Here is a 14,082-nt window from a genome sequence, read left to right as displayed (position 1 = left end):
CCTTCTATTTGGTTTCTCCAGCATGCTTAAGATACTTCCCTCTGCTGTGGTCAAAGCTGGGTTGCTGGCAAGTGCGAGAAAGAAAGTATAGAGGACACACCCCAGGCTGAGGCCTAGGCCTGGAAGTGGCAGAAATAATTTCTGCTCTCATTCTTTCAGAGTGAACATGGGTACATGGCTGAACTTGAACCGCCAGGAACACTGGAGAAATGGTTAGCCAAGAGCCAGGACAATGGGGAGCATGGATTTGGGGAGAAGCTAGCAGTCCTCCCTCTTTCAGGCTCTGCTGAAATATGTCTAAGTACTTTCTTAATGTTCTTTACCAGATGAAGAAAATGATTGATTCTCCAAACAACTTCTCAAGTTTTATCCTTTTGTTTAGGAAGAAGTATTTGCAACCCCTGCCACTGATTACGGATGAATTACTGTTAAAAATGCTTTCGTCATAAGACAGTCTCCTCCATCCTGTGCATTCCAAGTCATGTAGGTAGACAGAATTTGATTGGGATTCTTAAAGTGATCAATGTTACCAAAAGGTCACAGTTTCAAAATAGATTTCACCATGTTAATATATACATTAAATAAAATGAAGATGTAATAGGTGATGAAAGAGTTCAGAGGCTCAAGAGATAAATAAAAATTTTCGGATATGCCCTTGGAAGGGAACTGAGGAAACAGGTAGGAAACGCCAGGGGCTCCCAGACTGTGGAAGTGTTAGGGTACAGGGTCTCTCTAGGGTACACTCAGGAAGGCTTGCATCAAGCTGAGGAACAGAGTTGGCCATTAGCACATTTATTTTACTTGATTTTAGCCTAAATTTACATTAGAACAAATAAATATAGTTTTATCACATTAGTGCATCTTGAAGTGATTTTTAAAGCTATTGTATCTGGATGCATGTTATACATATTTATAATAAAACCCTGCGCTTTTCATATATATAATCTCTACCTATAGGTGCATGTTCTAAGTATAATAAAACATTATTTATTTATATATAATCTCTACCATTTGTGTGTGTGTGTGTGTGTGTGCATGTGTGCACATGTGCGTGTTTGTCTCTGTCTCAGGGTGACCACAGGGTAGCATAGTACTGCGCACCCAGTAAAAGCTTCGTTAACTATCTCTGGGAAGAGTAAGTTCGGTTCATACCAAGTCACCCCCCGGCAGTATTCTATTTTGATAATTTTGTTACAATTTTAAATTCTAAGCATTTAAATTTTCTTTGTATGTGTACCACCACCATTTAGATTGGGTACATGGTAGGAGAATTCTTTTGTAAATTTATTAAATTTTATTAAATTTGTGGAAGAGACCAGGGACTGGAGATGACTTGCACATGCTAACAGATTATAGGCTATAACAAAATGTCGCTTTATATTGCCGCTCCAGCAGCTGTAGGTTCAAGTGTGGTTATTACTGGCTACAGTATCACCCAGTTTTTTGTTTTTTTGTTTTTTTTAATTATCAAAAGAAGTTCATGCTATTGACTCATTACTTCCATATTTATTATTCTTACTGAAAATCACTAGATTTAATTCTCTTGGTTTCCTTCCTGATTGAAAACATTTGAACCCAGAAAGCACAGTATTTCTTAAGACATTTGTAACTATTCATCACGGATATGAAAATTACAATCATGCAGCATTGTGTGAGCAGTGATTTCCAAAAAAAAAAAAAAAAATTCTTTACACATATGGTAAGCGGGGGACCAATGCTATCCAGGTTTTGAGATGCTGAATGTTCATATAACTGGTATTTGAAATTTTGATGTGTATTGCATTCGTTACTGAATATCAAGAATAAATTTTTTTTGCTCATAGAGAGTAAGTTTAAAATGGGGTCTTTTGTAGAAGCACCCATCCTGTTTAGAATGATATAACAGATGCTGAATGTTCACATATCAAACAAAATGCCAGCTTTCTGTAGAAAAAAGGTGTCAAAAAGTTTCTTTGTACCTTTAACGCATGTGATTATGTAGTACAAAATGCAGAGTTTGTAAAATTTCTTGAATATACAGGCAAAAAAATGAATAATTCAAAACAACTCATAAGTTCTCCATTCTATTGTCCCTTTATAACGCAGGCAGAAGATAGCGGTGCGCTCCCAATAGAGCTGAATTTGCACAAGTTACACCTCTGAAAATGCCAGATGGTCTATGGTCTACTTTTGAGAGCTGTCACATATGTAAAGATTTGAAAAAAGAAAGACAGCTGAATGAGAGCAGTGGATCATTAAAGGGAGAGTGAGGGTCCCTAGGCATCACTTGTGTTTTAAGAAGCATTGTGTCGTTCCCATATTAGTGTGCTTTTTTTTTTTAAAGCCATACACAACTTTTATGCAGTAAGGAAAAGAAATCTGTTTAAAGCCAAGTAGTTGGGGTTTAATCAGTCAGATGTTTTTGTTCTTTATTTGAGAATAAAATCATGTTTCCGACTTGGTTTTACTTATAATTTTCCCATAAGATTCAAGTCACACCCATGAAAAATTATCAGTGACGTTAAAATAAATGTTAAGATAGCTAATCTATCTAGGGTTTATCTAGTTTTAATTTGACTTACATACTGCGTGTATCTGACCAAATCATAAAACTAAGAAATTGTGTTAATGTTAAAAATCTGGCGTAAAAAGGTAATACTCAGTTGTTACCTGACCATAATACAAACTGTAGGAAAAATAATTAGGTGACAGTGAAACAAAAATGAATGTACTATCATTTTTCTGCCAACAGAAATAGATATCATTTTGAAGATTGAAATGTAGATAAATCATTAAGGATATGTTTGACTACCACTCCAGCCATACCCACTAATTTGCAAATAGTCAATTTTGATAGTAGAAAAAGGTCAGATCTGTCAGTGTGAGAATTTGGTGGCAAGACGTAGTTGTCTTTTACCACCTTTATTTTTATTTATTGAGAATGTTTATGACATGGTAATTTTAAATTTAATATGGATTATGGACTATGACAGGACATTTTTGATTGACGAGAAGCTCCTTAGCATTGGTCAGTTGGATATTTCAATTTAACCAAGCTCTCAGATTGCTTGAAATATTCTTTTCAGGGAAAAAGTGGCCCAAAACATTCCATTTATTTGGCGAGATTACTGGTAAGTGCTCTGAAAAGAACACCAAATTAGGTTTAACTGTCTTCTTTGGCATCCCTTTAAATACATATGCATAACTATCTATGTTCAATAGCAGTCATTAGGATGTCATTCTAGTTGATACAAGAAGCTATGGGAGCAGCAGATTAATCTCTAGATCAAATGATTGCACACCCATAATAGATCTCCTCTTGCAGATGTCTTGTCCATTTTTGTTACAAGAAGGTCATATATAGCTGCTAAACAGAGAAGTAACCTTTTTTTTTTTTCATCAAGAGTTAAGGACAAAACCAAAATATTTTTGATATATTTTCACACCATTACTTTGTCGTATTCCCCAATATTTAATTTTTAGATAATCATTCTCCTTTATCACTGAAGAACCGAAAAACTGTACGCGGAGTTCATAGGTTAGTTTAATAAATCAGATATTAATGGTAACAGATTTGGTAGGAAAACATGCTTTTGTTAAGAAATGAATTCTTTTTTCTTGAAATATGCACAATCATGAGTAGAATGTTTTGATATGTTAAGATGTTTTTCTTCAAGAGCCATAGGATATGTGAACAAGAATGGAAGTAAACAATGTGTGCTAAAGACCTACTCAAATGCAAACTGTCTTCTTTGTCAAAAATATATACCGTTTTGGCTAATCCCCAGATCACAAATAATCAGGCCCTTTTTAGACATTGTCAATACCATGTATAATTGTTAAGCTTTGCATGCAATACTTTTTCTAAATTGAGTTCTTAGTGTTCAGATTTAATTTACATTTTGTAGCTGTTCATAATCATAAATGGAAAAGAAGACTAATTAGAACAGCAGTTTTTGATTTTGAAATTCCAGGAAATTATAAAATAGTAAAATTTTGGCAATGAGTGGTTTTTGTTTTTTCTGTTGTTTTGCTGAAGTGCTATGATAGCTTTGCTTAGGGGCTACTCAATCAATGGAAATGTTGATTTTAATAATCTCATTACTTAACCAGTGTATACAAATAACAGTTGGGGGAAGGAGGAGTCGGGGCTCTTCAGCTGCAAAAACTAGAATCCATTTTGGCTAATTTAAATGGAAAAAAAATTTATTAGTGATGTAGTTTTGGAATAGTGGTGAGGTTTGGTGGGGTGGGGTACAGAGCCAATGGCCCAGAAAGAATTCTTGAGACGTCTTTGGTGCAAAAAGGTGGTTTTATTAATGCACAGGGACAGGACCCATGGGCAGAAAGAGCTGCTGCACCAGGGTTGTGAGGGGTGGCTGGGTACATACTTGGGAGTTGGGGGTAAGGGAAAAGGGAAGTTTTCAAAAGAACTTCATACGCTGAAGAGGACGTACGATACTGGAGGCCTTGCCATTGTCAAGGCTTTTTTTCCCTCTAGTAAGGCATTAATAGTAAGACAGTTGGGAGCTTCCTGGAGGAATGTGACACATATCCCACCCAGGAGTTGGGGTGGGGTGGGGGAGGGATGTTGCAGGGTGTCAGCTTGTGCTTTGTCCTCAGCTAGCCTTCTGCTCCCTCATTAGCACACGGACCCTCCCAGGAGTTACACAGCCAAGATCATGCCCATCCATTCAGTGGGGCTTCTCTGTTGAAAACCCCACTGCTGCGCCATCAGCCCATGGTCTGCTAGGGAGTGGATATCAGACACTGCATCCCACTGCCAAGACCAGTAAACGTCTTCTGTACTGTTTGTGCTGAGAGTTACCTCCCTGGTGTGGCTGTGGTCTTGCTTTGGCCACTGCTCTATGTAAGTCATCCTTGTGCTTGGTAGGACTTAGGTCACAAACCTGCCCCTTAGCTGCAGAGGAGTCAAGGAATGGGATAGAGGAATTGACCAAAACTCTGTGAGGGTGTTCAGAAATGCCAGACAGCACAAATGATGAGTAGTCATCCTGCTTTTTTTTGTGATTTGTTCTCCAAAGAATCTAATTTGTCCCTCCTTAGTATCATGGTATTAAGTCTCATTTTTTTTTAAAAGATTTTATTTATTTATTTGAGAGAGAGCATGCGTGCAAGAGAGCAGGAGCAGGGGGAGGGACAGAGGGAGAAGCAGACTCCCCAATGAGCACGGAGCCCCAGGGGGCTGATCTCAGGACTCTGAGCTGAAACCAAGAGACAGATGCTTAACCGACTGCACCACCAGGTGCCCCTCTTATATTTGTTTTCAATCTGAAATGTTTTGCTTTTCACATGTAGGCATTTAATGCATCTGTAATTTATCTCTATAAGGTATATATGCACTTAGATGTGCAAACACATACATATTTGGAGCTCTCTCTATCTTTCCCCTGGTTATTTGTGCCTGGACCCACAACACATGGCTTTAGTTCCTGGAGTTTCTTGATAGGACTATATATTTAGTAAGTCAAGTGCTGCAACCCTCTTTTACTTCCTTAAAATTGCTTTAGTGATTCTTGTTTGCTTTTCCTTATAAATTTTTGGATCAGTTTCTCAAGTTCTGTGTAAAAGCCTGTCGGAAATTTTATGGGAATTACACTAAGTAAATAAATTGGGGAGGATTAATATTCACTCTGCATTTAGTAGGGTTTCTTTTATGTCCTTCAGTACTGTTCTGTGATTTTTTTGCCATAAAATCTCTGCCCATTTTTTTCTCTAGCTTAATTCTTAGATACTTATGGGAGGTTTTGGGGGGCTTTTTTTTCTTTATTTTTCTTTATTATTTTGATCTTGTAAAGAGTTCGTTTTTTCTTGTATATTTGCTGTTTGGTTACTGTTGGCATAGAGGAAGTTTGTTGACTTTAATGTGGTTGATCTTGTATATATCTTGTTAAATTCTTAGTGTTTCAGGGTTTGTAGTCTCATAAATTTCCCCTAGAACATTCCAATTAGGTATGCATCTCAAAAAAAATTTTTTTTTCAGACCTATTATTTGTTTTTCATGTTATATTCCTTTTGCCAGTACTTCCAGTGTCATGTCAAATAAGAGGGGTGAAGTTGGGCCACTTTTTCTTGGTCCTGACCTAAACGGGAGCGTTTCTAAAGTGCTGACATTTAATTTTGGCAGATGTGTTTTATCAGATTAAGGAAGCTCTCTTCTATTCCCAACCAACTTATTCCCAATAAATGGCTTCTTTTTATGTCAAATTAAAAAATAAATATGGAAAAAGTTTTCTCCAGGACTTAAAAGGAAATTGAAGGGGTGCCTGACTGGCTCAGTCGGAAGAACAGGTGACTCTTGATCTCAGGGTCATGAGTTGGAGCCCCACATTAGGTGTAGAGATTACTTAAATAGATAAAACTGTTTAAAAAAATTAAAATGAAATTGAAAACAACTATATTTTATATTTCTATATTGTCCAGTTTTGATACTTGGATTCATTGTTTTTTTTTTCCTTTTATCTCAAAAGATAATTAAACATTTTATCCTGTTATCTGGGGATATTGAGATAATACCATGTTTCTAGCACCCAAAAGAGGGACTTGGTACATAGAAAAACAAACACTTGCTGTTGAATGAGTGTGGAATAACTTTTTCAGATTTCCAATTTAAATTTTCTTAAAAAACAAAGCAGTCTTTCCCACTGTTTTCATATGCCTTGTATAAGGTCACTTTTGATGACCCTGTCCCACTTCCCTTTTTTACTAACTATGTTTTCTCTGTGTCCGTGTTTATTAATATTTTCCTTTTTTCTTTCTCTCCATTTTGTAGAACCATGGGTAAAGCCCAGGGGGGATAAAAAAGTCTGTTCCTGAATATATTTTGATGATTTTCAAATATTTCTTTTTTTAACTGGATCAACTTTTCCTGTTGTTTAGCTCAACCCCAGCGCTTGCCTCAGCTTCCAACGTGCTCACAGGAACCAAGTGAGGAAGAAACCAGCAAGATAAAGAACGGCCACACAAGTCTGAGCAATGGAAATGGAATTCACCACGGGGCCAAACATGTATCTGCAGATAATCGAAGACTTTCAGCACCTGTTTCTCACAAAATGCATAGAAAAATTCAGTCCAGCTTGTCTGTAAACAGCGATATCAGTAAGAAGAGTAAAGTAAATGCTGTCTTTTCCCAAAAGACAGGCTCTTCACCTGAAGGTAAGTTGGAGATATATGCTTATTTTATTTGACCAGATGTAAAATCATAGTCACCAATAACTACTTGATCAAGCAAACATGAATGAAGAATCTTGCTTATCTTTGAGACAGACAGGAGTTTTGGTAAAATACAACCTCTCCAAAGGGAAACACAGGCTAGGAAAGGAAGTGCCGGCAGCTGACATCCTGCTTTAGATTATTGCTTTCTAGAGTGAGGAGTCATTACTTTAAATAGAACCGATATACTTACTGTTTTTAATACCATGTTTAAAAATATGGATGCAACATGCTGGTGGTGGATGCATGTATTTTCTCTATCCCTGGTTCATTATGTTATTCTGTGGTTCAGAGAGAAGATTGCCTGCTTGTATGTTTGTCTTGCAAATGAGTTCTTAAATATGCAACACTAAAATGAGAAAAAGATTTGGCGATTGTCATATTCTTGCCAGAGAGTGGGCCAGGTGATCTCTGTTGCTTCACTGGCTCGCATCTTCCAGCCAGCTGTGCTGCCACTCCCCCCCCCCCCCCCCCCCCCCCCCCCGCCCCCCAGCTCATTGTGCTCTGGCCTTTAGCTTCTCCCATGGAGGTACAGGGGTATTCTCTGACCTCTCAGGAGCTAGTTACTATGTCTTCAGTTCGGCTTCATCCTGCCCTTGGCCAGGTCAAAGTCAGGTTAAATACTATGAACCTGAGAAAGGTTTTCTTTATTACAACACAAACTCATCTGATGACAACAGGTTTATAACCCACAGACTCCTTTTATAAAAATAGCTTGCCATATTATATATATTTTTATTTTTTATTCTATTTTACTTTTTTTTAAAGATTTTATTTATTTGACAGAGAAATACAGTGAGAGAGGGAACACAAGCATGGGGAGTAGGAGAGGGAGAAGCAGGCTTCCCACGGAGCAGGGAGCCCGATGTGGGGCTCGATCCCAGGACTCTGGGATCAGGACCTGAGCCGAAGACAAGTGCTTAATGACTGCGCCACCCAGGCGCTCCTATATATTTTTTTAAAAAAGAATAGTCTCCCTATCGTGTATAAGGTCCCAGATGTCTGCCAGCCCATCCATGTTCCTCTGTTCTTCCTCTTTGCTCTCCTTTAGCAGTTCTTGGGATCCCAAAACTCAAATCTGTTTTCTAAATATAGGTGTAGATAGATCTTTCCACCCGCTAGTTCAGGTATATCTGATTTTTTTTCTTGTTCCCCTTACCTTTCAATTTTAATTACCATAAAATCTTAAATAAGGCAAATTCTGTCAATGCTTCTGTGAAGTTGGCCATGCTTATTCATAGAGATAAATTGAGTTGTAAATAGGAAATTGTATCGAGAGTTACCAGTAATGAGTGGGAAGAAGGGATATTGCATTTTGGCTACAGGTGTCTCAAACTCAACTGAGGTAAAGTGTTAGGTTGATCAAATGATATGATAATAAATGGTCTGCATAGTTCTAGGTCAGTGACACTACTTTCCAAACTAATTAGATTGAAAGGGACATGATTGACACTTTAAAATGAGTTTGACATGTAAGCTGTATGGTCATCTCTGAAGCAGAGGTAGGCTGTTAACTAAACTGGCTCTCCAAGGAGTTGGGAAGGCAATGCAATTTTCTTTAGAGTATCTTTGCTTCTAGGTGATTGGGTGAAATAATTGAAATCTACTTGTTTTATACATTTGAATTTACTTATTACAGCCTTAACCTCTTATTTGCCATTTAATATTTACTTATTTTAAAGAATGGTCTCTCAATCCAACCGGAAAGGTGCATATCAGCCCAACTTGAAATATCTTATAGAATTTTTAGAAAAATTTTCATTATTTTCTTATTTCTAATACCATGTCTGAAATTATTTCTGGTGGAAGAATGCAGCTTCCTTTTTTTTGCCTAAAAAATCTTAAAAAGATTTTTATTTATTTATTGGAGGGAGGGAGAGAGTGTGAGTGGGGGGAGGGGGGAAGAGGGTGTGTCTTAAGCAGGCTCCATGCCCAGCATGGAGCCTGACACGGGGCTCAATCCCACGACCCCAAGACCATGACCTCAGCTGAAATCAAGAGTCAGCCGCTTAACCGACAGGGCCACCCAGGCGCCCCAGGAATGCAGCTTCCTAAGTAACCTACAAAGGAAGAGGAAAATCAGTAGTGTTGAAAGAGTTCTAGTCTCCCCCTCTGTCTCCATCTCATTCAGTCCTGTGAGTGTGCGACGGGGATAAGGATTAAGGACAATCCTGCTCTTTATCACAAAATCTTTCCCAGATTGGGCTGGGGGTATGAGTCATATGAAACATAAACGAAGAGACCTAAATATATTGTAGAGTGTCCTATCCAGAACTTGGCTGTGAGGCTATAAAACTTAGCTGATTGTATGTTCCTGGTGTTGTGATTGCTCAAATCCAGATGAAAATTTCCTTGTCCCAGTTCATATCGTGTCCAAATTAGGTATCCTCATGCTTTTTGATGCTATTTAAAGTTGAGCCCTGAGTTTCAGTTTTGAAGTTAGGTTTCTTCTCTGAATGGTGCTGTAGCTAAACAAAAAGGGACAGACAGGGCAGATGGCAAGTGGAAGAACCAATGTTGTGAGCGTGGCCAGCAAGCTTGCTGGGCGACTCGGGTTTCTCTGGGTCTGCTTTCTCTATAAAACTGTTTGGAGGAGAAATCTTCCAAGTTAGCTTGTGTTCCCGGATTCTGTGATTCTGTCCTCACAGCAAAACCGCTCCGTTGCCCGGCATGTTTCTTGCTCAACAGAATATGGGATTCCAGGCTGAGCAGAACTGTAATACTTGCTGAGTGGGACAGGGCAAGGGCAGGGATGGATTTGATGCACAGGGATGGCATCTGGATTTCAGGAGGTCTGTAGGTCACAACGGTAGGTCTTGGACAGGCTTGATTTAGGACATGAATAAAAATGGATAAAAATTATTCAAAAAATAAGGAGGAGCTTAATAGTTTTCTCGGTTTTGTTTTTTTGTTTTTCATTTTCTTCAGTCTTTATTGTCTATGTCTGTTCCTCTCACAGTAAAATGAGCAAATGGGTAGCAAAGTCATATTCACCCTAAACCTCAAATCAGCTAACCACAGTTTGACAGTGTGTGTTTTTTCTGGACAACCGGGGCTTGTGGTTGTTTTTGTGTTGCACATAAATAAGAATGACAAGTAGAGGGGCATTTTTCTGGCTCAGATGATGGAATTAAATATTTTACTATTTCATTTTGCTTAAGAGAAGTAGGGGCCTCTTTGCTGACCAAGTTTGGAAAAACCCTAAGATGGGGGCCCCTTGCTTACACAGAGCTGAAGACTGACCCCACCCCTTAATTGAGTCCGTGTGTTGGCAAGATCTTTTAAGCTCTAACTGTGGGTTGGGTACGGCTTGAATGCTCTTTTTTAAGCTATGTTGATTCGTGAGTTAGTTCATTCTGTGTTCCTGCTGCCCTCACATGATCTCATTGTAAATGAGGAAACTGAGGCACAGACAGGTCAGGTGAACCCGCTGACATCAGTTGGTATGTGGTAGAAATGAGATTCAGCCCCAGACATTCTGGATCCACAGTCTATGCTCATAAGCCCTGATATTTTGCCTCACTAGAGTTCCCTAAGGTAAAGGTAATCACTGCTCATTCCAGCACTGCATCCTAGTGTTGACCGGGTTACCTGTGAAGGTCAGGCAGGGATCTTCGTATACATTTGCCTTCTAGAAGCCTTTTCTACTAAAACTTTCAAAAGAATTTGCACACTTTTGCCCTATTCTTGTTTTCCTTTCCTACCAGACTGTAAATTCCTGAAGAGGCTGGACTCAGATGAGTCCGTTTTGTTTAATTTAGTGTGGTGCCCAGAACAGTAGCTTCACACAGAGTTTCCTGCCAGTTAGTAAGTGATAGTGTTTTATTTCACACACCTTTATCCTACTCTTCCTTCAAAACTAGCACTGGAAAATAAAATCTGTACTCATATTCATTAAAAAATGTTATTTTAAAAATTTCCTTTTATGCAATACCCATGTTGGAAAATATTGTACCTTTTATTTAAAGGTTATTAAATAGGTAGATTTCTACTTGTTTTGTATAATTAAATATTTTCATACATACTTTAATTTTCTGATTGCATCACCCAGGTGGAGAGTTTTAAGACTAAATGTTTAAGATGCTTGACCTTTGAAATAATTATAGTATAATTTAGTATCATATAATATTCAAATTGCCAAGGGTTTTCATTAGACGCGAAACACTTTTCTTATCGTAGGAACTGTAAATCCTAACATTTCAGGTGTGCCAGTTACAGCTCTATATTTGTGTAAAAATTTTCAGCAAAGATGTTTTTAAAACAGACTTTGTACCTTTTGGGTTAATGTGCCATCATTTGTACATCTCCAGCTCCAGAAGCTCATTGAGCGTAAATGTTGAATCAGACAGTCTAGAGCCTTGTGGATAGCGCAGTACCTAGAATCTTTTTTTTTTTTTTTTTTTTTAAGATTTTATTTATTAGAGAGCACAAGCAAGGGGAAGGTTACAGAGGGAGAAGCAGACTCCCGGCTGAGCAGGGAGCCCAATGCGGGGCTGGATCCCAGGACCCCAGGATCATGACCTGAGCTGAAGGCAGACGCTTAACTAACTGAGCCACCCAGGCGCCCTGGATCCGTCTCATTTTTAATCACACAGATGCTGTGTGGCCTAGTGATTAGAGCACAGACGCTGGAACCAGTCTGCTTGGGTTCAAATGTTGACTTCACCACTGTCCTGTGATGCGTCCTTGGGTAGGCTTTATGCCTCAGTGTCTTAAGTGTGAAACGAGGATGTTATTCGTACCTACTTAATAGGATTGTTGTAAAGAGGAGTTGCTATGGAATTCCTTGGAGTTAGAACAGCAGTCTGGCCCAGATGAAGTATTTGATAATGATGACAGCGACAGCAGTGACACTTAACCCTGCGAGTTCCTTAAGAATGCTAACTTCCTCGAGAAAGCAGTACCTGGATGGAGACTCAGTAGCTAGTGAGGGTAGGGGGACACATTCAAGGCTGAAGGGGTGTTATGAATTACTGTGTTTCGTTCAGAGAACCCTCAGTATTTCACTGTTGTCAAAGCTGAATTAGGAGCAATAAGACTGGAAATGTGACAAAGGGCAAATCCACAGCACCCCTCGGATGTTCTGTGCCTCTGAACCTTTAAGAAGGACACCATTTTATATCCAGTGTGCATTTCTTAAAAAAAAAAAAAATTCTTTTCCTAATGCAGAAATTCCATGGTTGCAATTTTTTTTTTTTTAAAGATTTTATTTATTTATTTGACAGAGAGAGACAGCGAGAACAGGAACACAAGCAGGGGGAGTGGGAGAGGGAGAAGCAGGCTTCCCGCTGAGCAGGGAGCCCGATGTGGGACTCGATCCCAGGACCCTGGGATCATGACCTGAGCCGAAGGCAGACGCTTAACGACTGAGCCACCCAGGTGCCCCGGTGGTTGCAATTTTTTAAAACCAGATGCCTTCTTACCTGTTCAGGGTGGCTACCCAGTAAACACCCACCCACAGACTGCCTTTACCTTCCTTTTGTATGTTAGAAGTAACTGTGGCCGTATGTGACATGATGAATTACTTTAGACTTGTGGAGCTGGGATGCTACCAAGCTCTAGGAAGCCTTTGGATGGACCTAAGCCCAATCTTCAAATTTTACTGGTTCTCTCTGCTTCCCTTTCTTCTATTTTGTTGGCTTCCTACCTTTTTAGACTCCGCCTCCTCCCCTTTTCCGGTGTATTTCCCCTTGTATTATTCATAATGTAGTAGTTTTTCACTGTATACAGGAGAGGGACAGGGCATGGCAGTGTCAGTAGGAGCGGAGGCGTGCCTGGGAGAGTCTGGGTGGGGGCACACAGCCTTCAAAGGGGATTTAGCATAACCGAGCATGACAGTGTGAAAAGCTCACAAGGTGATCAGACAGGTCCTGCCCCCCCCCACCCTTCCTTGACTTCCCCTACCCTCCTCACCATCTGCAAACCTTGATTTCACTCGGTGTGTTTGAAAGTATGCCTTTACTGCAGTGATTTCTAGTTCAATTAGTTGGGAAAATGAATAGAAATCAAGTGGCACAACTAAATGCCCTTGCTGCTTCTCTCCCCTCAGCCTGGAATGTTCTCATAATTTTCTTTGCCTTTTTGACCTGTGCACATTTTTTTCAGAACTCAACTTGGGCATCATCTACTGATGCCCAGTTTTGAGCTAACTGGCCCTCTTCCGTGTCCCCATAGCACCTTCCACGTACACAGTGATACTGAAGTTTATCTGTCTTCCTGCACTAAAACCTAATCTTACCGAAGGCAAAGCCTTTGTCTTACTCTTCTCATTTCCAGCAAAGCCCGGAGTCTGGCTTGTAATAAATATTCAGTCAATGCTGAAGCAAGTAAGGAGTATAAACCTGAGAACACAGGTACTTGTTCTTTAACATTCCGCAGACATTGTGGTTGAAACCTCAGACCAGCCGAAATCCTCAAGGGAAGAGAATGTGGAGCCATAGGAGTGCAAAGATCTGAGGTCAGAGAGAGGCGAAAAGAAACTCCACTGAGGCAGGACTGGAACTCAGAACTTTTGCCTCTCACCTCCATCGTTTCCTCCTCATTCCTTGAGGTTTTCAGTCAACACCATGTTCCCAACTCCTAAAACCAGAAAAAAAAAGGTAAAATTCAAATTGAATTGTTCATTCTCAATTACATATTATAAAATCTTACATTCATTTTCCCCCATAAAGACGTCAGTTTTGCCTGTAATTATAGAAATACAAGTATTTTAGTGGACGAATAATAGGATTTCATGATATGACCATAGTGTCATAATCTGAGCTTCCAGAAACAAACTTTCTGTGGCTTTGGCAAGCTATGTCGCCGCATTCCTCAAAATACTTAATTTGCTTGGATGATGTTTTGTTTGGTGCTGTTTTCTCAGGCACA

The 14,082-nt window shown here is 39.3% G+C and overlaps 1 protein-coding gene across 1 annotated transcript in view; it reads left to right on the top strand.

Moving 5' to 3' along the window:
- MDFIC (MyoD family inhibitor domain containing) overlaps positions 1-14,082 on the top strand; it is a 91,470-nt gene that overhangs the window by 49,521 nt on the left and 27,867 nt on the right. Inside the window, 1 exon segment of the mRNA XM_032401303.1 lies at positions 6,880-7,155. Within this exon segment, the coding sequence (XP_032257194.1) occupies positions 6,880-7,155 (276 nt within the window).

Source organism: Phoca vitulina, unplaced genomic scaffold (assembly GCF_004348235.1).
Source record: "Phoca vitulina isolate PV1807 unplaced genomic scaffold, GSC_HSeal_1.0 scaffold4, whole genome shotgun sequence".
NCBI lineage: Eukaryota > Metazoa > Chordata > Mammalia > Carnivora > Phocidae > Phoca > Phoca vitulina.
This window is presented reverse-complemented; position numbering and strand designations above follow the sequence as displayed.